Source organism: Suncus etruscus, chromosome 16 (genome assembly GCF_024139225.1).
Source record: "Suncus etruscus isolate mSunEtr1 chromosome 16, mSunEtr1.pri.cur, whole genome shotgun sequence".
In the NCBI taxonomy this organism is placed as follows: Eukaryota; Metazoa; Chordata; class Mammalia; order Eulipotyphla; family Soricidae; genus Suncus; species Suncus etruscus.
This window is the reverse complement of record NC_064863.1, coordinates 60,771,817-60,791,793: the sequence shown is the minus strand read 5'-3', so window position 1 is coordinate 60,791,793 and position 19,977 is coordinate 60,771,817. Positions and strand designations below refer to the sequence as shown.

The 19,977-nt window shown below is 36.3% G+C and overlaps 1 protein-coding gene across 2 annotated transcripts in view; it reads right to left on the bottom strand.

The window, feature by feature from the left end:
- SLC4A4 (solute carrier family 4 member 4) overlaps positions 1-19,977 on the bottom strand; it is a 468,271-nt gene that overhangs the window by 188,658 nt on the left and 259,636 nt on the right. For both annotated transcript variants that reach the window (XM_049789908.1, XM_049789909.1), the window contains exon 7: positions 12,671-12,730. In XM_049789908.1, the coding sequence (XP_049645865.1) occupies positions 12,671-12,730 (60 nt within the window). The remainder of the gene's footprint in view (positions 1-12,670; positions 12,731-19,977) is intronic.

Below are 19,977 nucleotides of genomic sequence, written 5' to 3'. Positions count from 1 at the left end.
TCACTTTGTTTACTTCAACACTACTACTAATCATTGATTTTTACTTCACAATTTGGGACTGAAAGAGCATAGATGGGGAAATAAAATTAGAATAGATCAACTTGCTTGTAAAAGGAAAAAAGATAACAAAAATTCGTATTATAAATTATTTTAGGAACAAGTATAAGTTCAAATTCTCTTTGAAAGGACCCCAAAGATAAACCTTGTTTGGTTTTGAGCCATACCTGGCTGAGCTCAGGGACTTCTCCATATTCAATATTCAGGGATCACTTCTGTTAGGACTGTCTGGGGACCAAGTGGGGTGCTAGGGATCAAACCTAAGTCAGCCATATGTAAGCAAGGGATCTACCCACTGTATTCTCTCTCTACCCCCAGATAATACTTGCAATGGCTACACCGGTTTCAATAAATATCTGGCTGAAAGAAAGCTGGCAATACTAAGCCACAAAGAAGCTCTCACTAATTTTTCAAACTAGAGCAACTAATGATATCCAAGGGATATAACCACTTCCTTACAACATGCCTTTCTTCTTGGAATTTTCACAGATGTGATTCTATTTGGTGTTCTCCTGGAATAACAGCTTCCCTGTAATCTGAAAATAGACTACATACAACAATAACTTCAAAAATATGAACTTAGCCACTGCACCTTCTCAGAGGAGTGGAGCAGGCAGAACAGTATTTAGAATAAGTTGAAGGGTTTTCTGGTTCAGGTAAAAAGAAAAGCAAGAGAAATTGTACTTTTCCATTACTGTGTGTATAAAGAAAAACAACAAATAATTCAAAGGAAAGCTTTAGGTGACCCCTAAGATAGAAATATTTAAACTAAAGAGAGGTCTCTTGACTGAATTTAGTAGACTAAGTCCTATGTTTCAAATGTGTAAGGAAAGTATTAGGGACTGTTCAATCAAAAAACGTTTCCTTCTATAATTCACTTTAAGATAGTCAAACCTGTTAGAGATCTCAAATTTATACATGGATTAATGGTTTCATCTTCTTACTCTCTGACAAAATATTTAAATTCAGATCTATTTCTTCAAAAGACCAAGATTTCAAAAATAGAAATAGAGACAATCATGTATATTTAAAGATATAATAAGTGTTAGGTAGTTCTTAAAGTAATTATAATATAGTTTAGAAATTAACTTCAATCCAATCTCTATCAGAAGTTCTATGGATAATTTCTCAGATGAACAAACTCAAATGCAATCACAAGTTCACAGACCAGCAGTCAAACACAAATATTTCAGTAACATTTTTTTCAGGACCAGCCTGAATGTGTGCAAAAGGCAGAGCAATAGTACAATAGGAGGGGTGCTTGTCTTGCAGCTGATCTGGACTCAATCTCCAGTATTCCATAAGCAACATCAGAAGTAATTCTTCAGTGCAGTTAGCAGCCCTAAGCAAAGCTGGGTGTGGTTCAAAACCAAAGTAGAGAAAAACATAAAATGTCTGCAGACTTGTATCAGCATATCAGTATAAGGTTCAGTTCAATGAAAACCATTGAGTCAGATAATGAGTATCATGAAAGGTTGTCCATGGCAAGGATAAGCAGGTAAACTGCATGGTTACCAAGATGTGTTTAAGAACTTTCAAGGTATTTCTACATCCACTACATCCATTGCAATCCACACTCCAATTGTGAAATGTTATTGCAATATTAACAAGCCTTAAAAAAAAAAATCAAACCTCTTAAAAGTCACTGTATCACTTAATACCATACTTCCATTAGAGGTAAGCTAAAAGCTAAAATGATGAGTTTTTTCTTCTCTTTTTAAAATTTTATTTTAGATGATTTAAAATACTATTAATGGTAGGGTTTTAAGTATAAAACATTCCAGTACTACACCTTCCAGCTGATATTCTTTAACCTCCACCATTGGCCCCAGTCTACTACCATCACTCCTTTTATCATATCCATCCAACTCGATCCTGCACCAATCAATGCCAGGCTGCTCAGACCACCTCTCTAACTCAGCCAATCCAAAGAGGCTTTTCATGCATGCAAATTATACAGTGTCTGTACCCGAATCTACACTGTAAAAAGCCTGCTCAGATTGGCCAGAGTCAAAGAAGACGTCTATTAGAGTTTAACTTTTGGACCTTTGCTTGTTTGATTGTCTCACTGTAGAAGATACAGTAGCAGCACAGGAACACTCTGTCTTACACAGCAAATATAGTCCTAAACCTATGTTTTAACTGTAAAATTAGGGGGTAGTCTTATACGCCGGAAAATAAGTACTTCTCAGGTGTTTTTCTGCTTAATAAAGTTAACTTTTAGTATATGTGCTGCCGAAGTGACCACTAAAGTTAACTTGTTGTAGTATTGGTGAAGCATTGAATCACCTAAATTTAGGCTCTGGTCTTTTACTGTTAACAATTTTGATCTATTTCTCAATAAGGCAGCCAAAACTGAAACCATAAGTACACAGGTTTGGCAGAGCAAAGAAAAAAAGTGCAGTCCAGACTTGTTTCTACTATTTTTCTAATCTCCAGAATCTCATAAAAAATATGCCCTCAAAATTTTGTCATCTGGCTGTGTTTTCATTGTCGTCTTTCTTTCATTTCTCTTTTCAGGTCTAGTATATTTTTGTTGGGTTTCAATTTGGTTGACCTATCAAGTGTTGACAAGCCCGTGTTGAAATCTCTCACAATCATTGTGTTATTATTGATATCCTTTTTCAGATTTGTCCACAATTGTATTAAATACTTTGCTGGCCTAGTAGATATATATATATATAGGACACTCCATCCTCAGAAACCTGGATACACATTCCTTTCCAATGTACATGGGTCAACTCCAGGATAGAACACATGATGGCACTTAAAACATACCTCCATAAAATCAAGAAGATAGAAATTTTGCAGACTACCTTGGCTGACCACAAGGCTCTGAAGTTAGATGTGAACTACAAAGGGACACAGAAGAAAAAATTTAACACCTAGAAATTAAACAGTCTACTACTGAACAACCAGTCGGTCCGAGATGAAATCAAAGAAGAAATCAAAAAGTTCCTGGAAACAGATGACAATGAAAACACAAACTATCAGAACCTATGGGACACAGCAAAAGTGATACTGAGAGGAAAATTTATTTTTTTTTGTAATGGTTTTTATTTTTTTTCAAACAGAAAAAGCCATTTTAATCACACATATACATTCATAGGACTTTAAACAAAATGTAATATAAAATATAAAAAAAACCAAAACCCCACACAACAAAAAAAAATTACATTTACTTGTAAACTGCTTAACAGCTGGTGGGGTGGCTGACAGGGCTGCCCAAGAAAAGCAAAAGCAGATATAATGAGGTACATTTTCAATGAATAACCACCACAGATCATGTGAACTGCTCTAGCAGCCCAGTCACCTGTTCCCCAATCTCGCCTCCTTAGAAACAAACCAGGGCAGTCCTCCCATGAATTGAGGGCTCCAGCTATATCGATAAGCACCTCAAAGAACAGACAAAACAAACAAACCAACAACAACAAAAAAAACTAAAACAAACAAACAAAAATCACGCCATGGTCTTGAATTAAGAAACATGGTATAGCACGTAACGAAAGAGAAGAAAGGAAGAAAGAAAAAAAAATAAATATAATTGGGAACAACACTTTCAATAATCGCACCCAAACAGAAAAATCGACCAAAATAAATAAATAAATCAAAAATAATAACAATAATAAATAAAGGTAATATATATATTTATATAAAAAATAACCAAGATTTTGTGCTTTTTGTATTTGTTTTTTCCCTCCTGCCCTGGCACAGTAAATGTTGGGGTCATTCGAAAAGGAATTCACTTGGCCTAAGAGATATGGGGTTTCTCTGTCCTTGGAGCATACTGTCATGGGATCAACTCTAGACTTTGCTCATGATCAGGATCCTTTACTTTCCCGATGGTGTTTTGTTTTTGTTTTTGTTTTTCTTTTTTTGGTGTGTGGAAGACTTCTGCTCTATGTTTAGAGGTCTCAGTATCTGCACAGATCCTGAGGTGGGACTTATGATGAAGTCAGTCTTTGTGGTTCTAGAGGTTCTGTTACCTCAGTGTCATTTTAATCCATCTTCTGTGGTTGGTGATCTTGGTCTTTGCACTGAATCTAGGGTGGCACCTAGGATAGCGTCTTTCTTTGTGCTTCCAAAAGCCCCATTCCGTTACAATTGTCTCTGCCGGACCTTTGGGACTGGGGATCATGATTATTGTGCAGGTCATAGTTCAAGCCCTAAACTAGGGCTTTTTTATTGGTCCCAAGATGTATACAGTCTGGTCGTGGTTCTTGCAGCCAGTCATCTGCAAATCCCGATCTTGGTTTTTGGACTAACCAAAGGGTGCCAAGACTTCTGGTTTTGTCTTGTCGTTAGTTGGTAAGGTAGGCTAATCTGCTCTAAGGTCAAGATGTTCACATTTTCCTCGTTGTCAGGATAACATGTTAGAGCTGGGCCTTGTTGTTAGACCCGCCGTATCAAGACTGTCCCGGATAAAGTTTGTTTCCTGCAGCTGTTGTGAAGAGCTGTGCCGTTTCTATGTCGGGGCTCAAGGGTTCAAGGCTGAATGAATGGTATCTAATCACCTGAGGTCTAAGTTGATTCCACATGACATATTTTCAAGGCAGGAGATATCCCCATATTGTAAACAACTATGAGTTCCTATCTCTAGTAGATAGGAGCTCTTTTTTTTTTATATGTAAGATTTCCCCTTTACTTTAGTGTGCCTTGAGGGGGAAGTGGTGCTACATTATAATGTCTGTATATTTGTGGGTGGATTGATGGGATAACCAAAACAGGTCACATACCCAAAAACGAGGGGAAAAAAAAAAAGGGAATTAAAAAAGTATGTGCTCACCAATATATATGTAGGACAATCATTTAATAAAGATAAATAAATAAATTAAAAACAAAACAAAACAAAAACAAAAACAAAACAAAAAAACAAAAAAAATAAAATAAGTTAGCGAATGCAAATTTTTGATTACACAATATACCATAAAGAAAACAATAACAACAGAAACGGCAGCATAGAGAGAACAGGTAGGTAATCAGATTTCTACAACAAAGGCCCACAATAATCCCTTGGAGTTCGTATACAGGAACACAAGTATAGAACACCAAGGGAAATCACGGACTGCAATGGCAACATACCATAACACTACCTTTTAATGCCTTTATCTTACTATATTTTAAATAACCTCTCAGCTTTTCTGTCCACAGGCGCCCTTGGATACAAAGGGCAGACAAACTAAGGTGGCAATTCGGGATACCACACGGGATACCATACCTTTCATGCACTACGAGATGGCCACGAGAAAACTCTTTAACATACACTTTATCTCTAGGAAATACCTCCATTTAGGAATTGAAGCACGTGATCATTCAGATCATCGAAGCAGTACCTGAGACGTACAGACTTAAACCACAGGCTCTATTCTTCGAACACTTTTAATCAAACCAGCATTCCCTTGCTATTCTCTCCTCTCTTCTCACTACTTTTTTTTTTTCTCTATTCTGCTCATTACTTTTTTCTCTTTCTCTTACCCTTTACTCTCTAAGGTATTTTCTCTTTTCTCTTCCTTCATACCCTTCCCATATACCTTCCCCTTTCTCCCCTCCGGAAATCCAACTATCCCTTTACCCCACAATCCCATCCAGATCTCCCACCATATTAAAACTCTTCACCCTCAGTCCTTATTCTATTAGGCATCAAGATCGACCTCCTACCCAACGAACCAGTACCCTGCACCCAGGCGAGGGGACACCCAGATAAACCCACACCTCGTCTCCTGCAAAGAAAAGACAGCCAACTCCCCTGTGGACTCATGCTGCGAGGCCCCTCCCTACTAACTCTCCCATAACGCGGACTGTTCCTTGAAACTGGGCCTAGGTCCAAAAGTATCCCCAATGCAAGAACTCTTCCAAGACCTCCCTGCCGCAAATTTTTAATAATCTGAAGAAGGTCAGGGGATGTGTTAGGAAGATGCCTGGGAACCCACACACCACAAGAAAAACCCAAAAGACAATGGGAAAAACTGTACTTCCAACATAGGCATAAAACCTGTAATACACCACCTCTTTACCTGCTCTCCCCCAAATGTAAGGTAGTCCTATGCACCACTTTGGTTCCTTAAAAACTTCGCTAACTTATGAGAGGAAAATTTATAGCTTTGCCAGCACACATCAGGAAGGAAGAAGGAGCATATATAAAAAGCTTAATGACGCAGAATATAGAATTAAAAAATGATCAACAAAAGGAACCAAAAATAGGGACACAGAAGAAAATAACAAAGCTGAGAACAGAAATTAATGAAATGGAAACTCAAAAAACAATCCAAAAGAGTGAAGAAAAGGCAGAAGTTGGTTCTTTGAAAAAATAAACAAGATTAATAGACCATTGGGCAAAACTCACAAAGAAAAAGAGATAAACGATAATGCGTATTAAGAAATGGAAAGGTTGGGGCCGGGGCAGTGGCGCTAAAGGTAAGGTGCCTGCCTTGCCTGCGCTAGCCTTGGATGGACCGCGGTTCGATCCCCCGGTGTCCCATATGGTCCCCCAAGCCAGGAGCAACGTCTGAGCACATAGCCAGGAGTAAACCCCTGAGCATTACCGGGTGTGGCCCAAAAACCAAAAAAAAAAAAAAAAAAAAAGAAATGGAAAGGGGGAGATCACTACAAATACTGCAGAGATTTAAAGGGTATTCAGAGAATACTTTGAGAAACGCTATGCCACTAAATCTGAGAAGCTGGACGAAATGGATAAATTACTGATGTCATATAACCTTCGAAGGTTGAATAAAGAAGATGTAGCATATCTAAACACCCCTATCACTATTGAGGAAATTAAATCTGTAATCAAAAATTTGCCCAAAAAACAAAAGCCCAGGCCGTGATGGAGTCACAAATGAATTCTTTCAAACCTTTCAAGAGGAACTTACTACCAATCCTGGCCAGGCTCTACTATGAAATTTAAAAAACAGGAACACTTCCAAATAGCTTTTATGAAGCCAACATCACCTTAATACCAAAACCAGATAGAGATGCTGCCAAAAAAAGGAAATTACAGACCAATATCCCTGATGAACACAGATGCAAAGATCCTCAACAAGATCCTGGTGAACAGGATCCAGTGCCTCATCAAGAAGATCATTCACTTTGATCAAGTAGGTTTCATCCCAAGAATGCAAGGCTGGTTTAACATCCATAAATCTATCATCATAATACACAACATAAACAAGAAAAATAAAAATCACATGGTCATATCAATAGATGCAGAAAAAGCATTTGATAAGGTTCAACACCCATTCTTGATGAAAACTCTCAGCAAGATAGGAATAAAAGGAAAGTTTCTCAATATAGTTAAGGCCATCTATCACAAGCCAATGGCAAATATTATCCTCAATGGAGAAAAACTAAAAGCCTTCCCTCTAAATTCTGGTACAAGAAAAGGCTGTTCTCTCTCACCACTCCTATTCAACATAGTACTCGAAGTACTTGCTATAGAGCTTAGGCAAGAAAAAGATTCAAGGGAATCCAAATAGGAAAGGAAGAAGTCAAGCTCTCACTGTTTGCAGATGACATAATACTCTACTTAGAAAACCCTAAAGACTCTACCAAAAAGCTTCTAGGACTAATAGATTCATATAGCAAAGTGGCAGGCTACAAAATTAACACACAAAAATCAATGGCCCTTTTATATATTAATAATGATAGGGAAGAAATGGAAATTAAGAGAACAATCCCATTCACATTAGTGCCACAATAACAATGTGAATGAATGAGGAAAGTATAAAACCTGTCTTGAGTACAGGTGTGGGTGGGGTGGGGAGGGAGGGAGATCTGGGAGAATTGGTGGTGGGAATTGTTTGCACTGGTGAAGAAGGAGTGTTCTTTACATGACTGTAATCATACAACTATAATCAGTATTTGTAATCCACGGGTGTTTAAATAAAGATGATTTAAAAAATAAAAAAATTTGTCATCTACGTAGCTATCAAAAAGAGAAATTCCGGGGCTGAAGAGGTGCACACAGACGGTTTCGTTGCACACGGCAAGGCCTAGGACGGACTGCGGGTTCAATCCCCCAACATCCCCATATGATCCACAAGCCAGGAGTGTAATCTGGTGCATAGCTAGAGAGTAAACCTCTAGGCGTCACTGGGGTATGGTGAAAAGAAAAGAAAGAAAGAAAGAAAGAAAGAAGAAAGAAAGAAAAAAGAAAGAAGAAAGAAAGAAAGGAAGAGAAAAGAAAGAAAGAAAAGAAAGAAAGAAAAGAAAGAAGAAAGAAAGAAAGAAAAGAAAGAAGAAAGAAAGAAAGAAAGAAAGAAAGAGAAAGAAAAGAAAGAAAGAAAGGAAAAGAAAGAAAGAAAGGAAAGAAAGAAAGAAAGAGAAAAAGAAAAAGAAAGAAAGAAAAGAAAGAAAGAAAGAAAGAAAGAAAGAAAGAAAGAAAGAAAGAAAGAACGAAAGAAAGAAAAGAAAGAAAGGAAAGTAAAGGAAGAAGAAAGAAAGAGAGAAAGAAAGAAAAGAAAGAAAGAGAGAGAGAGAGAAAGAAAGAAAGAAAGAGAAGAGAGAAGAAAAGAAAGAAAGAAAGAAAAGAAAGAAAAGAGAGATGAAAGAAAGAAAGAAAGAGAGAAGAGAAAGAAAGGAAGAAAGAAGAAAGAAAGAAAGAGAAAGAAAGAAAGAAAGAGAAAGAAAGAAAGAAAAAGAAAGAAAGAAAAAGAAAGAAAGAAAGAAAGAGAAAGAAAGAAAGAAAGAAAGAAAGAAAGAGAGAGAGAGAGAAAGAAAGAGAGAGAGAGAAGAAAAAAGAAAGAAAGAAAGAAAGAAAGAAGAAAGAGAAGAAAGAGAAAGAAAGAAAGAAAGAAAAGAAAGAGAAAGAAAGAAAGAAAGAAAGAAAGAAAGAAAGAAAGAAAGAAAGAAAAAAGAAAGAAGAAAAAGAAAGAGAAAAAGAAGAAGAAAGAAGAGAAAGAAGAAAGAAGAAAGAAAGAAAGAAGAAGAAAGAGAAAGAAAGAAAGAAAGAAAGAAAAGAAAGAAAGAAAGAAGAAAGAAAGAAAGAAAGAAAGAAAGAAAGAAAGAAGAAAGAAAGAAAGAAAGAAAGAAAGAAAGAACTAACTTCTGGTCCTCTTCATAACTATAAACATTTAACCCATTTCTTAAGCTATTGAGAATTTATGCAGTTTTTAGGAGTCAGAAAGCACCACTGCATCTTTTCTAATTGTATTTTTGCAAAAACTTAATCAGAAACTTCAGTTCTATTTGGTTGAAAGTTGGGGGGGGGAGAGGGCACGTAACTTGGGGAAAGCATACAGAACAAGTTTGACTTCACTGCCAAGATCACTACCAGGACACTGGCTAATTACTTATAAAACTCATTTTGAGAACAAAGTTGATCCTAGCAACCTTTTCTTTCTATTCAAAGAGGAAAAGAAGAAAAAAAACAAGTCAAAAAAATAGAAGCCAGGACTCACAGTGTTTTTTCTGGGGATTTTTTTTTTTTTTTTGCCATAGCTTTATCTTCTTTGCAAGTCTATTTCTTCTAACCCCAAAATAAGTCCAGAAGCTTTTTGGTATTTGAATTTATGAAAATAGGAGGCGACGCTCAAAATATTTTGTATAATTTTCTACTGTCCTATACCTCTTTATATTTATAACGTTTTATATTTTGGAAAATAGAAAACATCATGTGTCGATTTTGAAGCGTCTCTTCAACTCTTTGGCAGAAAGCAAAGTGACAGGCATAAAAGATTATCGCTTTTTAGAACTGCAATCACACATGATTTATGACAAAATCAACAGTCCCCAGCCATAATGCTCCAACATATTTCTTCTAGCACTGTGTTCAAGATTTTATATGATACACATATTAAATCATCAAATTCTTCTGCATGTGCTTCAGAAAATAAAAACACCACAAAGGTCAGGCCTTGCCCTTAGCATTTAGAAAACTGCTAACTGGAAGATTACTAGAAAGAAAAGATTGGACCTATAAAGAAGTTTTTATCTCACAAAAATCTCTAAATCAGATAGTTCTAATTTTTTGGGGGGGGTTGGTTTTTCAGCCACACCCAGTGACATTCAGGGGTTACTCCTGGCTATGCACTCAGAAATCACTCCTGGTTTGGGGGACCATATGGGACATTGGGGATGAAACCCAGATCTGTCCTGGGTCTGGGTCAACCGCATGCAAGGCAAACGTCGTACTGCTTTGCTATTTCTCCTGCTCTGTTCTAATTCTTTTTATCTAATATAAAGACCCTCTAAAACCACAGGACCAGAGACTGTTGTCTGGTAAATATAAACAATTATAAATGTGCCAAAAGCTACTAAGAAAAATTCTTTAGATCTAGGTGACTGATAGGCACCTGTCAACCTATCCAATAGCTAAATGATCCACCCCTTGTCATTTCAAGAAGTAGGTGAATGACAGAGGTGAGAGTGAATTGACCTCATACACATATAAAAAGAGAACAGCTCAAGGTGTCTAAATTAATCTCACTGCATAAGGGGGAGGTAATTAGACCTGACTAAAAACAAAAAGGCACTCTTTTAAGGAAACTCTAGTCAAGATGAGAAGGTAACACCAGATTTTAGAGAACAATATGTTCAGATGAATTCTAAAATGGTAATAAGATAAAAAGTTATTTTAAGCACATGATCCAGGTAGAATCAGGCCAAAAATCAAACATAAAATAATAGTTTTAACTGTATTTATGAGGGGAAAATTAGAAAAGGCAATAATTATAAAGGCTTTTCTTAAAATTGTGGTCTGAGATGATGAACACTCTATTAAGTTAAAGAGAAGAAAGAATCCCAAGCTTATTATCAACAAAAAGAAACATAATTTCACTCTAAAAACTTGTAAAAATTCGCCATTTCCAAACCTCCTTTGTCAGAAAAGAATAATAACATAAATAAGCCTCCATTGTCTTAGGAATATCTACTTTGATTTCTTTTTTTTTTTCTTTTTGTTTTGGGGCCACATCCAGCGGCACTCAAGAGTTACTTCTGGCTGTTCTCAAAAGTCATTTCTGGTACACTCAGGGAACCACAAGGAATGCAGAGAGATGGAACTTGGGTCGGCTGTGTGCTAGGTAAATAGCCTACCCACTGTGAATTTGCTCCATCCCTGATTTCTTTTCTTATTCCAATAGAATTTTTGTTTGTTTTGGGGCCATGCCCGGTGATGCTTAGGGATTACTCCTGGCTCTGAACTCAGAAATTGCTCCTGGCTTGGGGGACCAATGGGATGCCAGGGGATAGAACCATGGTCCGTCCTAGGCTACCACCAGCAAGGCAGACACCTTAGCACTCCATGCCACCACTCCAGCTTCCTCCAGTAGAATTTTTATCTAGTTAGCCCCAAATAATTGGCTATCCTTTAAGGAAAAGTACAAAAATATAAGTACTAGTCATTCCCTATTATTTTAATCACATATATTCACCCAATTAAAAAAGCACACAATTTTCATTACATTCATTTTAAAAGAAAGCAAACAAACTCATAACCTTAATGCTCTTTATTTCAAATATGCTACTATTTATTCCACAATATTAAAGTTTTAGTAGTAATGAAGGTCAAACTTAGGTATTATACAAGGATAGAAAGTGCTCAAGAACTGAGGAATAGAGGCCGGAGAGATGGCACAGTGGTGGGGTGTTTGCCTTGCGTGCGACCCGGTTCAATTGCCAGCATGTTATATGATTCCCCAGCCTGCCAGGGGCAATTTCTAAATGCAGAGCCAGGAGTAACCCCTAAGTGCTGCTGCCCCCCCAAAAAAAACAATAAATAAATAAATATATAAAGTTTAAAAAAAAAGAACTGAGGGGCTGGAGAGATAGCACAGTGTTCGGGCATTTGCCTTGCACACAGCTGACATGGAATGGATGGTGGTTCAAATCCTGGCATGCCAGGAGTGATTTCTGAGTGCAGAGTCAAGAGTAATCTCTTAGCACCAATGGGTGTGACCCAGAAACAAACAAACAAACAAACAAACAAAAAACCTTAAGGAATATCTTTAGCCTCACTGTATATTTAAAATAAACAAATCTGTGGCTTACAAAATCCACTGCTTTCCTAAGTAAATCCCCAAAGATATCAATTGACATTATCTCTGATTTCTTGATATATTTCATCAAAGTATTTTCTGTATAAATTCACTCATCTAATTACACAATAAACTTGAGGTAGGATTTAGTAGTACTATTTTGGATCTTTGCCTCTCTCTTGCAGCTCTAAGATTTAAATTTCCCAAGTGAGCATCTGTTAAAATTGGAGTCAACAAGCAGAGCAATAGTATAGTGTGTAAGATACTTGTCTTGCACATGGCTGGCCCAGGTTTGATCCCGAATGACCCATAAGGTTCTACAAGTAGCCTTAGAGTGATTCTTGAGGGCAGAGCCAGTAGTAAACCCTGAATACCGTTGGGTATAACTCCAAAATAAAACAAAAAAATGTGTAGTCAAGACTCTAATTCTTATCTTCTAAACTTAAGTCCCTCAATATATTGCTTTCCTTTCTCTTCAGAGAATATGTAAGCCTCTACACCCTATTAAGCCTCTAACCCCTATTAATACATACTGATCCTCTCATTTTGTTAGGAAACTATTATTTCTAATATTTCCCCCTGCAAAGTTAAGATAGACATTTGATCTTACATTTCAGTGAAGCAAGAAAATTTTAGTTTACCTGGTCCTTCTCTGGTTTATCAGAAATGTCGTTCAGACTGGAAGAAGTCAGATTCCTATGGTCATGGCTGGGACAACCGGAAAATAAATATAATCCCTAATTAAAAATTCCTTTCTCTTTTTAGAAACACAAAGATTTTGATGTCATACTTCAGAAACACTAGTAGATGATGATGGGAAATGGTGTAATGCCTTAATATTAAAATTCTACTGAAGAAGCTTTGCAGAGTCCAAGTTGGTATATAGTAACATGGTTAATTGGAAGTATGTTAAATCCCCAAACACTGCTTATATCTTATATAAGCAATTGGTTATATCCTGCTTTCTACTTCAAGATAAGTTACACATGATAATAAATATCCAAAACAATAAGAATAAAAATAAATTGATTTCTGACTTGATTTGCTTTTCTTACTCAGTTTTCTACAAAGATTCTAATTTAGCTGGTGCCTTTCTACTGTTCTGTCATGTACAGAGATGGGCTCTTTCCTACTGTTAACAGACCTGCGGTCTTCTCCTCCCAGGTTCCCATATAGACTTAGATCTCCTCTCTCCCAGGGTCTGTGCAATAACGCCTCAGTACCACTCACTCTGATCAACCCAAAAAGGCATCCTTTCTTTTGCTTAACATATTGGTCAAGAATAACATGCTCTTCAAGTCTATGTTCTTCCTTGAATGTATCTTGCTTACTCATCTTGCTCGCTTGCTTTGCCACTCTGGAGAAGTCAGAGTTCTCTCTTCAGCATGTTCTCTTACAAGTTCTCTCTTAAGCAAGATCTTCTTTCTTCCCTTTAATCTCTCTAAATAAATTTCAATAAAAAAATATTTTGCACCAAAAGAAAATTATGTCCACCAATATTTGCCAGGGAGAAATTGCAGATTCCCCTTACTGCATGAACTAGAGCAGCCCAATGCTATCCCTTACACCAGGGGTCTTCAAACTACGGCCCGCGGGCCACATGCAGCCCGCAGAGGATCTGATCCAGCCTGCCAGCAGTGAGCGAGCGCTGTTTGGGTTGCCAAGATACCTGCCAGCATATACACTCAGTGTATATCCAAATATCAGGAACCATGCACTCAAAATGGTAACCATCTTAGGTTAGCACTTATGCCTGTGAACAGACTTTTTCAAGAATTAAACATCTGAAATCCCCAACCAGATCAAGATTAACTGATTGCCCACTTGCATCACTTGTTACGGCTGCAGTGACAAATATGGAACCAGACATTGACCATCTCATTAGCCAAAAGCAGGTCCACCAGTTCCCATTGAAATACTGGTGCATGATCTAATTTATTTATAAATGGTTTTCATTTTATTTATATAAGATATGTCAGTGTGAGTAGGAATTAGTAGCTCATATAGTCCGGCCCTCCAGCTCTCTAAGGGACCGTAATCCGGCCCCCACTTTAAAAATGTTTGAAGACCCCTGCCTTATACCCTCCAACAGAAATAACCCAGTCTCCATGACTAATCTTAGGTAAACTTCCAAGCCACAAAGTTGTTTTTAGATCTATAAATCCTGAACTGCACAACCACATGAAATCTCAATATTTTACAGGAGTGTCAGTCCAGTGGGCAGCAGATGGGAAAGTTACATAGTAATCTGTCAGCCATCGCTGAGTGTGAACATTAAGACTAGAGATTTAACTAGCATCAACCAAAGCCCAGTAAACCCAGTAATCCCGTAGACACTTGCCTTCAGACCACAGAGATAAAACAATCATTTCAAATTGACCCATGGTGGCCTAAGGTTTCAATAATTTCATTTGCCTTTCTGTTGTAACAATGCAATATGAAATAAATTTGTGCCTTGATGGAAGTAGAACTATGGTAGTGATGGGTGGTAGGAGATTAGGGACACTAGTAAAAGGAAGATCACAATAATGGTGGGATTGGTATTTGTACATGTAGTAGCTGAAATGACTGTATTATGGAATACACTTGGTAAATCAAGGTATTGAAATAAAAATTAGAAAATTATTTGCTTTACCACACAAAAATACAATATTTTTCTCTAATGGGCATTCAATTAAGATTCCTTCATATTTATCTCAAAATTGTGCTATAAGATGTTTCCTTAATTCCTACATGCCTTTTAACTAAACTAAGTATATATCTCTTCTTTCCCCCTTAATATGTCCTAATATTCAAGGCAAACGATGGATTTTAAAAGAAATACGTATGGGATTTGACGTTGTCTGATAATATAGCAGGTAAAATTTCTTAGCAGTTCAGATAATGGCTGGTGATGCCATCAGAAAGGAAGTATTTTCAGAAGAATGGCATGCCATTTACACGTGGTTTATGCTAATCAACAGAACATTGAACCTTCATTATGCAATTAAACTTAACATTTCTAGGTTTACTAAGCAAAAAAGATAACTTTAAAGAGTGAGGGTGTTTGACCCAACTCCAGTACAGTGCTGAGTAATGCATTCATCTTTAATCCTCAATGATCTGACTAAGGCTAGTTTTTACACCAAGAGGCCAAGGGTTGAAAAACAAGAACCAAAGTGAGAAGGGACTTCACTTTACTTCCAAATAATTCTTTAAATTACAGCCTTTATTCCTTCACATAAAAACCTGACACATAGTTTTACAAAACCTTAAAATGTATGCCTAATATTTTAATGCCTACAAAACAGGAGAATTTTGAAGAATAATTATCTTTAAATATTAAATGACAAAAATTATAATTTTCTTTAGCTGGCAAAACATAATTATTTTCCACTTTGCTGCATTTCATTGAGTAAGCATGACTTAAATCTCAAACTCTTTCACCTGGTAGATTGTTTTATTCCAGAAAAAAGCTGAGTGCAGAGGATTTTTTAAAAAAGAAAGTAACTGAAAAAATGCTTTGTGAGCAAAATTTAAAAAACCTCTTTGAAGATCCGATTTTCTTCTTGAATTGCACATCAAATTTTAGTATACATTCAATACAAAAGACATTAAAAAACATGAATGCACCCAAATAATGCTGGATTTGAAATTAATAGAAGAAAGATAAATAAGGTGCAATTTTATACTTTATATTAAAAAACTAAATCCAGTTACTTGGATTAAACTGAGTAAAAATTTTTTCTGAGTAATTAATTTGAATTATACATTTCTAAAGCATAATAAGCTTCTTGGCAATCCCATTATATGTTAGTATGCATTTTATGTAAATAAGTTGTTTTAAGACCTTCTAAATTATCAATCAATAGTAGAGAAGGTGGAAGCATTTAAAATAATATTTAAAAGCTTTTCATGAAATAATTACATTTTCTAGTTAGCAATATCCTAACATTGCCAATAGTATTTCATTCTTTTTTTTTTGAGGAAGGTATAAATGTTGATTGCAAAGTGAGGAGAAAGGAAAAGGAATTCCCATATGGGAGGAAATTAGAATAGAACTAAGATTCTTCACAAATGGATATTCCAATCTAAAGTACTGGTCTGAGTAAAAAGAAAAATAATAATTAACGATTTCATTATAATGAAGCTTATTATTATAATAAGCATTATATTAATAATATAGTAATTATACTTTACCAATAACTTGACTAATGCCCAGAAAGTTTCCAGGAAAGACTCACATGCTGTCTCAAGATACCTCAAGTTTCTGAAAAATAGTTTAGAGTAAGGCTATCTACAACTATACAATACAGACAACAGACAAAGACACAGATCTAAAGATAGTATAAGAACATGGGGGAGATAAAGTCAGTGTCAGAAAAATAAGCAAATCTACTGACTTCCTAACCTATCTAATTTTCATTAATAACTGATTAATATTAACAGTTTCAATGATGTTTAACTTTGCAGTACATTGGATAGATTCAGAATTCAACACCTCTGGTAAAACCTAAGCCAGGTGATCAGCAGTCTTTGATATTTTCCCACTCGCTCCCTAGCATTACCCACCTCTACTGTCTAACACCTAGAACCAACAAAGACAAGTGTTAACTAATGTTCACAATTAGTTATTCCCAAAGCATGTTGCCCAGACCAATAATACTAACAGCACCTGAGCATTTAGGAATAATGTAGGCTTTAACTAAAATTTAAGTGACTATGGAAGCAAGCTACTTTGAAAAGCACCATTTAAAATAAAGCAGTTTTGTTAACAGAATGGATGGCTTGGTGGAAATCTGAGTTGAAGTAGTGAATATAAATGGAAGTAGCTAGAGGGTTAGTTTAGATAACCCTTTACCTTTTCTAAACTACTGCCCCAAACTATAAAATCTCAAGAAAATTACTAAATTGGCATATTTTACTAAAGATCATACCTGAATTTCCTTCGAAATCCTCATCCTAAACTATCAAAAAATAGAAATCAGTCTTTTCCAACAACTTGTCACCTAAATTTTAAAAAACAAAGAGCTTAAGCTATTACATGTCAGGTTATGCAGGTAACCAGAAAATTGTGCGTGTCTTTTTAGCAAACTGGAGAAGCCATATCACCACAGGTCCCTAAAAATATTCTATTCTGGGTATTTTATCCTGGCATTCAATAAGACATTGTGAGTGTAGATCAGTGGTTTTCTATTTAGAGATTTAGCCTATTCTGTAAAATCACCATACAGCAATCCTGAGTGGGGGGGGGGGGGCGAGGGGGGAGGGTGGTGGTGGTGGTGGTGTAATAAACAGTGTTACACTGAACCTAAAAAGTGAAGCACCAACGATTCCTTAGATTAGAGAGTGCTATTTCTTTTGCAGGTAGCAATCTTTTCATTTAAAGCTAATAGTAAACCCTTTTTCTATCTAAAATTCAGGGCATATAAGGGTCTTACAACTGCTTTTAGTCCAAAGAAACATCCTACATTTAGTTTGAGGTATTTTTAAAGAAGAAATTGCCACCAGTGCATAATCATAATTAATTTTCATATCACTCTATTCTGGCCATAACAAAAAAGGAGAATCACATTTTCAAGCAGTTTCACACAATCAAAAACATTTCATTTTCAAAGTACCCACTTGGCAGGCACACATTGTTTCTACAAAAATTAATTGCATTTTGTGCTGCTTGAAAATAGTTCTTATTCTTTATCACACATGTACTAATTCATAAGTTTTTGCAATTGTGTCTATTATAGAATAAGAAGAAATGAAGAATATGTATAGCATAGGAAGAGGATTATACTTTAATGTGCACATATTAGATAAAAATATGAATATGTATGATACAAAATTATGGAGTATCTTTACAATTAGCCAGTAGAAAGCCAGAAGCAAATTCGAATGCTATATCCTAAAAATAAATTAGCTATTTTATTTTCTATAAAAAATCTATAATATTTTAGCATTAAAGTGCTTAAGGTGACAAATTTAACTGACATGTTTTTCTTGGACCATGAGAAAGACTTTGGGATTTGACAACTTGGTATGCCAAGAGCCTATATTTGGTCTTATGGCAGGACCTTCCTGGGTGGGAAACACTGTTTTTAGGCCGAAGGTTTATTCTATTTTCCCCAATTTTTGTTGAACAATGCAAAAAATTGCCACCTTTTTTTTCCTTTTAGATAGGGTCTCCCCGCTTTTTCATAGAACTGTGGGATACAAACTACTCTGTTCTACTTCATATTTCTATAAAATTAAGAAGGGGATAAAGTGAAAAAGAAAGGATGGGGGCTAGGGGCCAAGTGGACCTAGGTGCATTGGTGGAGATACAAATGGATAGAACTGGGGCCGAGCAATAACATAGCAGTCGGGCATTTGCCTTGCACAAGACCAACTCGGGACTGACCCGGGTTTGATTTCCGCCATTCCATATGGTCCCCCTAGTCTGCCAGGAGCGATTTCTGAGCATAGACCCAGGAGTAACCTCTGAGCACTGACAAGTGTGATCCAAAAACCAAAAAACAAAACAATAGTACTAACAATCTTTTAGAGATAAATTAAATTGTAAAGTCTAATTCACATGTCCCTTGATATAGCAATTCCCTTACTATAAATTTATCATAAAGAAGTAATTGACAAAAGAAAAGAAATAAATTACAAAAAAAAGAAATAATTGATAAATATGCCTATGGATTTTCTTCAGAGGTCTTAGAAATAAAATACATTATTCAAAAAAAAAAAAAAAAGAAGAGGTTAGGGAAAAAAAATAGTACTAAATATCCTAGCCAAAGTCAACAACAATGGAATCAGGAGACCCAAACTCTAACAATCTAAACTTAAAATGGGTTTATTATAATGACAGGCCAGGGGGCAATAGATGGTGGTATAGGATGCACTCTGAGAACATTCGTGGGGGGAGGTAGACACTGTTGGTGGAAGGCCCCTAATTTATTGTATGTCTGAAATCCAACTACAAAGGACTTTGTAAATCACAATGGTCTCAATAAAATATTTTTTTTAAAAAAATAGCAATAATTAGTGTGAATAAATGAGAGAAGTAGGAACCCTGTCTAGAGTTCAGGCAGGGGTGGGGTGGGGAGGAGGGAGATTTGGGACAGTGGTGATGGGAATGTTGCACTAGTGATCGGGGGTGTTCTTTACATGACTGAAACCCAACCACAATCATGTTTGTAATCAAGGTGTTTAAATAAAATATTATTTAAAAATTAGCAAAAATAACCTTGGATGTGATTTGTACTGTTTTAAAGCAACTGAAACAGATATCGCTTCAGAACAATATATACTCATCTATTTATAACCTGATGATATACTGATATTCTTTTTACCCCTTTGTTAATAGAACAAATTGACTAAAAACATCTATATACAAGATTAAGTGTCAACTAATCTATTAGAATAGTAGGCACCTGGGGCCGGGCGGTGGCGCTCGAGGTAAGGTGCCTGCCTTACCTGCGCTAGCCTAGGAGACGGACCGCGGTTCGATCCCCCGGCATCCCATATGGTCCCCCAAGCCAGGAGCGACTTCTGAGCGCATAGCCAGGAGTAACCCCTGAGCGTCACCGGGTGTGGCCCAAAAACCAAAAAAAAAAAAAAAAAAAAAAAAAAAAGAATAGTAGGCACCTTAACATACTTTATATTTTATCTTCAAAACACTTCGATGCTAGAAATATTACCAACTTATACATAAGATGAATTTCAAGAAACTTAATTTAATGGCCAAGTAGCAAGTACAAAAATATCATCTGAATCTGGACCTCTAAAAATCCAGGGAAGACTCAACAGCAAAAGTATTATAAGCATGAGAAGACAAGTATCACCCCAAGTGTCATCCACATGTACCAAGTGTGGTCTCTACATGTCTGCTCTCAAGGAATTCTGGCACCACAGTGCAGTATATGCAATTACTGGTGCATAGTCAGGTTCATACTAACACTGCAACTAAAAACTGTGCAAAACCTAG